The sequence below is a fragment of the Rhyacophila brunnea genome, unplaced genomic scaffold, assembly GCF_057557595.1.
Source record: "Rhyacophila brunnea isolate RB1 unplaced genomic scaffold, BYU_Rbru_1.0 scaffold_7, whole genome shotgun sequence".
NCBI lineage: Eukaryota > Metazoa > Arthropoda > Insecta > Trichoptera > Rhyacophilidae > Rhyacophila > Rhyacophila brunnea.
Window position 1 is genome coordinate 5,751,334 of NW_028233339.1, and position 7,643 is coordinate 5,758,976.

Consider the following 7,643-nt stretch of genomic DNA (forward strand, 5'->3'; position numbering starts at 1 on the left):
AAGTTATGTTTCATAATATGCTTATTGTTTATATTAAGGAATGTACCTGTTACATAGTATACATAAGTCATGTAATAAAAATGTTAATATGTAGCACACAATAAATTTAAATGGAACTAAATTCTAGTTATAATAATTAATGTTAATTAAATAAAATGAAATGGACTGTTTCGATCGACAGATCGATTATAGCAGACAGTAACGTTGACAATTCTTTCTACTCTACCTCTAGTACAGCAACTGTAAGATTTTGTTTCTTAGGCAATCGACTGTTATTGTTTTGTTGTCTGACTTATGAGACATTTTTCATGGAATTACGTCTTCATATACTTTAATTACCACGTCGTAAAATACAAAAAGAAAGAAATAGTAAAATTAATAAAGATTTCATTATATTTTTAGGAAGTCGCTTTGAACATGATACACACAATTCGAGAAGCTTTCAATGAGCTGCTGGCCCATAATCATTGGATGGACGACGAGACACGGGCGGTGGCAAAAGAAAAGGCCAACGCTATGAATGAAAGGATTGGATATCCCGATCTTCTAAAGCAACCGGAAGAGCTAAGCAAGGAGTATCTGATGGTGGGAAGCAATTTATTTTACTATTTATAACACATTAATATTCTGACTCTATGTAATACATCTCACTCGCCTCGTCTGCCGCACAGCCATAAATCAAATCTTCCAAGAACGTCAATTTGGTGTTGCATCGCACATATACCTAGCGACAGTCACATGTAATCTTCGAAACGTATAGATATTTGGATGCGGCAATTGGCGAGCCGATATAGGAATAACCAATTCGTAGGTTTTCATATACGTCCTGGCGTCTTCGACTCGCAGCCTGAGAAGCATGCAACTAGTCGATTGTAACAGTAGATGTTTTTTTAAACTAAAAAGTTGCATTTGACCAATTTACGGAGCTCGATTTGGCAACGAATGTTCTGTGTATAACGATGACGTCACATTGACATATTCGACGCGTTGCAAGCGAGACAAGTTTTAATGTGAGAGCCGGCTTAGGGTTAGCTTATTCAAAAGTCTACTTTCTTAAAACCTTAACTTATCCTTAGCGCCGCAAATACCAGTATGTATACGCATGAGCTCTAAAAAATGGCTCCACTTTTTCGTCAAGTATGCAACACGTATCTAAATAGAAACTCGGTGTTTACGACACTTCTAAAAAATGCCAATGTCTAAGAGCTCAAAAAGTATAATGACTGCTTTTATAATTCTGTTTTGTATTTTTTAGTTGAACATAACAACACATGACTTTATTCTAAACGTAGTCAGTGTGATGAGACATGATGCATATCGCAATCTTCAACTGTTGAGGCAACCTGTCAATAAGGATAAATGGACTACGGAACCGGCAATCGTCAACGCGTTCTACAATCCAAATAGAAATGATATCGGTAAATTAAACATGAACAATAATTCATTTATGTTATTAAAAATCTGCTTAAAATAATTAGTAATAATTAGTACTTGGATTTGGATACACTCATATTGTACAAATATAATCCATTCATCTAAATTATTCCATATTTTGCAGTCTTTATTTTAGTCTTTTGTATCGTATGTATTGATACCGCCTAAAGCATGGCATCCTCAGAGGATCCAATGCCATGAGGCCTGAACCATCATTAGGCGGATTCATGCAGACATGCAGAGGTCGATTACGAGACGTCCCAATTTCTAGCCCGTAAGAAATATTATAGTCACCCTTTTGAAACTTCGCCAACAAAGTCTAAACTTAATATTATTTCATAAATTCGTATTAAGAATAATTACTGTTCTCATTGTCAATTCCAGCGACAGAATTTTGCAGATAGTATTTTTTTTTGTTTTTTTGAGAGTTAACCAAGGGATATGGCCAGTGACAAAATTTATTCGTTCGTTATTCGGTTTTCAGGCTCTCGAGACGGCGGCCGCGTCCGGCCGGCGTCTCCACGAATTAGAATTTATTTATTTTATAAATATTTCCGTTAAATGTACATATACGCTGTAACTTGCAGTAATCAATGTATTTTGAAAAATAAAATACGCAGTTATTCTTGAAATCCGGTAATCCGGAAGCAAGACGATACCTACCTCATCTGCCACACTATCAACGGTCCGGGAGGGGTACCAGATCCTACTTCAGACCCTCCCTCATCTTTCGGAGATGACAGTATGAATGACTATTTAGAGCAATGATGGACAAACTCACCTTAACACCTAAACACTTCTTAACCGGGTCTATGCCTTTAGCGAGTTATCTCGCTCTATGAGGTTGTGATCGACAGGCTGCACATACAAATATACAATCTCATTTGACTTTAAACTCAAATTACTAACCACTGTCGACTGATTTTCATAATCCAAAAAATTAAACACACAGTGACATCTGTATGAAATGCTAAGCAACAAAATATCGGTATTAAAGTGATTTTAGTAAGAGCTTCGGTCTACATTCAACGTGTGTCGTTAAAAATCTGCGGCCTGTCAGATACTGCCATAGTAATATTGTGAGGCATAGAAAAAGTTAAGGGACGCATTAATATACACACATACCATACATTTTTTGCATAATTATGCAAACCGATTATTTCACTACACAATACACTTTTATTCGTTCATCGACATATTATTATTATAAAAATAATCCTTAAAATCAAAGGTTTTAATAAAGAAATGCATAATCTTCAATGGAACTACCATGATTTAGGTCCAGGCTTAGCAAATCGCCGTGGTTCAAAGAATTTCACATCTCCTTCTCGGAGAATGGAGCTTCAGAATGAAAATGAAGATTGGAAAAAGGCCACTGATTAAATTAACTTCAAGTTGATTCATTTGTTGTAAACTTCACGTCATGTCTTGTACTGTGGGATTTATTTCCCAAGACTGCACTGTGATGCATTCATGTTACAAGCCTGAAAGAAGTTTATTATACAATGACCCATCATTATTTAGATGAACAATCATGTAAGATCGCATATAATAATATATAAATAAATACGTAACCAAAGCAAGATGCCGACAGCATTGTTTGTCCTTTATTTTAGTTAAGTTATATGTTTAGATTTATCAATAAACTGAAAAACGTAGTAGGAACCTAATTTTGCTTTTATGAATTTGCAGTCATTCCAGCTGGTATTCTTCAGCCGTTATTTTACAGCCAACATTTCCCAAAATCCCTCAACTACGGTGGCATCGGAGTAGTGATTGGTCATGAAATTACTCATGGATTCGATGATAAAGGTTGGTAATAATGTTCATCACATAATAATTGGTAAATCACTATTATATTTTTAACATCTCTTTTTACGGTACTTAATTAGTTGTTAGATATTCGTACAACTCTTTAGATCCATGTCCCGGATACAAATACATATTCATTCGTTTATTCACTAGGCGGCAGCTTGTCAATGACACTAGATAAAAAAACACTATGGTTAAAATATGAAATGAGTTTTGAAATTTTTCGCTTCACTAGAGACATCTTTTATTACCAGGTTAGATCATAAGAAGATCATATTATAAACTTCTGCAGAGAGGTTGTATTATATGAGCAGATTTTTGTTTTTACGAAAAATGGATGTTAGCCATTCGTTCAAACTATTACTTCTATACTGTGGTTCAAACACACATTGAAAAACAACATGTGAATTCAACGATTCGCTGCGAGTGGATGTGGACACTTTAATGAAGTCACCTGTACCTTGACTGCGGGCAACAGTCGTCACGGCGCGAGTGTGGATGGCTCAACGAGGTCACGTGTACCTGGAATGCGCGCGAGTTAAAATGTGCCATGTGTAAAAGGCCTAATGAATAAAACAGTGCATCGTTCTACAGACTCAGTCAACTCACTCTAATGCCATTCTCAGTATCGCTAACATATGCGCTCATAAACATGGTGTATTTATTCATTCGAGTATCTGGTTAAACATTAACATAAAAGCAATAGTGGACGCATTCACTATGAGGGGGGTACTATTGCAACGCTCACTCAACTCACTTCAGTCCAGTTTCAGTATCGCCAACACACTCACTCGTAAATATTGTATATTTATTCATTCGATTATCCTGTGTATTTCTGTTAAAAGTAACTAAATATTTTTTAATTTCTTATTATTGTCATCAAATTTTCACAGGTTTTTTAACGTAGTGGACAGCCTGACAGCCTTAATTAACATTACAAACATTTTATAATTCCAGGGAGACAATTTGACAAAGACGGAAACATGATGCAATGGTGGAACAATGCCACAGTGAAGGCGTTTAGAGAGCGTGCTCAATGCATAATTGACCAGTATTCTAAATATCGCATCAAAGAAATAGGAATGCAAATCAACGGAAGAATGACGCAGGGAGAAAACATTGCCGATAATGGAGGACTCAAGCAATCATTTAGGGTGAGCATACTTTCATTATTTTTATTTTTTATTGAAAGTTCTGAATATCTCAAAGATAAAGAATTTGCGGTAGGCACATAATTTAGTAAAAAAAAGCAGAGAGAGCTCGCTATCCGAATGGGAATGGATGGAGCGACATTCAATTCAATGCGGAGTGTCTGGGACTTACGATTGTACTCCGTCAAAACCAAATGACGCCTATTCGACGCTTGCATTCTGATGGTGCTGCTTTACGGTAGCAATCATGGCACCTTACGAAGGGTCAGCGCAACCGTATACTGAGCCAGAAGGAAACCTCAATCTATTTTGTCTGTTCTTCAAGTCAACCGGATTCCGGCGTCCTGGAAGGCCGCTGAATACTATCTCTAGAGTGTATACGGCGGAGCTATGGGATGCTGGTTTGACATGGAACGATGCAAAAAGACTGGCTAGTGATAGGGATTCCTCCAATTAAGGAGCAGATATGGCCAAAGAAGAAGAAGAAGAGACATAATTTAGTAGTTTAATCCTTAAAAATCTGTAAATTCTATAGGAATTATATTATTTGTGTCAGTATAATACCACATAATATCGTATAAAATACTAGATTAAACCTCTTATACGTGATCCGAATTAGGATGGCATATAACTGGAGTATATTTTATATGCTGTCCCACTTTAACATTTCTCTCGTACAGCAGTAAATAGAATTTAGTGCAGTACCACGTGGTATCCTAATATCAACATTTTTACATTTGTCAATACAATATAACCAGGGGACACGATGTAAAGTGCATTACGTTCTGGGTGTGGTAGTAAGAAGGTACGCTTCTCGAGTGCCATAATATGCATTTAAGGTTATCACATAAATGCGCATTGAATATTAGTAATATTGAATGTGTGTGGCGCGGTGACCGCGCGGCTTAAGCGTTGGACTATAACGCCGTGTGTCCCAGGTTCGAATCCTGGGTCTGGCAAGTACACATTTTGTTTTCAATTTGTGTGTGTCAGGTTATGGACCTAATAGGTTGAGCAAGTGGCTGACATCCATTTCTCGTAAAAAAACAAAATCTGTCAATACAAACCTCTACTCTGTGGAGGTCTATATGATCCTATTAGGATCGGACATGGTCGAGAGAATATTTGAGAACATTCAGGATGCTGCCATCAAAGTCTAGATCTATGGTGACTGGCTTTCGGATTTTATAATTTATTAATCTGTTCAGTGGATAAAACATTTTACAAGCGCCGGTGGCGTTTTCATTTTATCAGTTTATATTTTTGTAGCGTGTAGTGTGAAAATAACATCAAATACATACAGGTCCTCTATTTTGAGACTAACGACCTTACACTATCGAGATTCGTTTCTAGTGATAAGTGTGGTATCTAGTTGTCAAATGTGATACCAACCTAAACTGAACTAATCCTTTGGCAAGTTCATCTGGTTACTCGGTCGAGCGAGTCATCTTATCTTGTTAATCTGTTTTCATGTACCGTTTGAAGTATTCTCTGTTATTGTTGATTAATCTCTGTGAACTCAGAATAAATACTAAAACCGGAAGTGTTTCTATTTTATAAATACTATAACATACCATAACTGGCGACCAACGTGGGCCCAAAGTGTTTCTATGTTATAAATAAATAAAACCATCCTATAAATTTTATTATTATTTTACAGTGGCAAAGGGTGGAGGTAAGCTGTTGAGATCCAACATAAATAGTGCACACTAAAGTTTAGTGTGCACTATTTATGTTCAATCTTAAGAGCGTACCTTCACCCTCGCCACTGATATTTTATAATATACAATGGTATAAATTTAATAATCTGGACAAAAAATAGATAATATAAGATGAAAACATAATATGAGGAAAGAACGAACTTCACTAATTCTGCGCACTGGATTAATAGACTTGTTATAGGAATTTACATTGTAAGCATCTCAATACTTTTGACAAGGATTGGATTTTAGCACCTCAACCCATTGAATTCGAATTCAGTTATAGATATTGATAGAAAATTTAGAAAACAGAAATCTGGCCAAGCCCAACTATAGAGTAATTGTGAATTTGACCTTCAGACTTTACAATTTTGTTGCAGGCATATCGTAAATGGGTATCACAGCACGGTGCAGAGCCTGATTTGCCAGGACTAAACCTCACCCATGACCAGTTATTCTTCCTCAACTATGCCCAGATATGGTGTGGATCCATGAGACCTGAGGATGCCCTCACTAAAGTTCGATCTTCAGTTCACGCACCAGGTATGAATATTTTAACAACTTTGATTTATCTTACACACTTTTATGAAAAATATCTGTTCACATTTATTCGTTAACCATACTTCACCATTTATGATCATAGATGGGGTTCTTTATGAGGATTGAATGTAAATCATAATATATAAACAATATAGAATTTATGTTTATTTTTAGGACTTATACGAGTGATGGGACCTCTGTCTAATTCTCTAGACTTCGCCGAAGCCTACAGGTGTCCGCTGGGTTCGCCCATGAACCCAATTAACAAATGTGATGTTTGGTAACCGCAATACAAAACAAGATTGTGGAGCAACCATTTGAAAATCAATTCATGCATTGTGATATGATTGTCGACAGACTTTTAATAATAATAAAATTAGTGGTTTTTTATATTAAATACGTCATGAAGTTGATAGAAGTAATTTTTAGATTTGTAATGGTTTCTTTTTTATTTGACATTTGAAGAAATTCTTCTTCTTCTTCTTTGTATGTATTTAAGTGTTCTGTCAATACAGGCGAATATGAAAGCTTTTCAATGTATATTTCAATAATAAAAGCTTGTTACAGCAGTATTGTTTATTTATATTAGAAATACATATTATTATGTATCAATATCCTCTATATCTACACTAATTCTATTAAGTATATTGTATTCATAGGATTAAATTAACATTAAGATTTTTTATTATTATAGGAAATATAATTTCATAAGCGTACGATTAAACCTAAATCTAATATTAATTTTCTCGTTGTTGTATAGATGTCAAATCATTTAAATATTATCATAATTAATAGTTATAGAGAATGAATTATGGAAATATTTTTAATTGAATCACTATATAGCTTTATTTATTCATTTATATACTTAAATAAATATAATTTCAAAACTGTTCTGTTTTTAGTAAATTTTATTAAACAAAGGAATTGTAGAATTTTTAATATTTTATATGTGTAAAAACTTTTTATTTTGTAGTGTCAAAATAATATTTCTACTCCTTTTACATCC

The 7,643-nt window shown here is 34.9% G+C and overlaps 1 protein-coding gene across 1 annotated transcript in view; it reads left to right on the forward strand.

The window, feature by feature from the left end:
- Positions 1 to 7,207, forward strand: part of LOC147064401 (neprilysin-1-like) — a 216,876-nt gene extending 209,669 nt beyond the window's left edge. Inside the window, exons 8-13 of the mRNA XM_085957925.1 lie at positions 403 to 585; positions 1,256 to 1,418; positions 3,127 to 3,246; positions 4,204 to 4,400; positions 6,478 to 6,640; positions 6,812 to 7,207. Of these exons, the coding sequence (XP_085814051.1) occupies positions 403 to 585; positions 1,256 to 1,418; positions 3,127 to 3,246; positions 4,204 to 4,400; positions 6,478 to 6,640; positions 6,812 to 6,921 (936 nt within the window). The 3' untranslated portion in view covers positions 6,922 to 7,207. The remainder of the gene's footprint in view (positions 1 to 402; positions 586 to 1,255; positions 1,419 to 3,126; positions 3,247 to 4,203; positions 4,401 to 6,477; positions 6,641 to 6,811) is intronic.
- Positions 7,208 to 7,643: the final 436 nt, after the last annotated feature.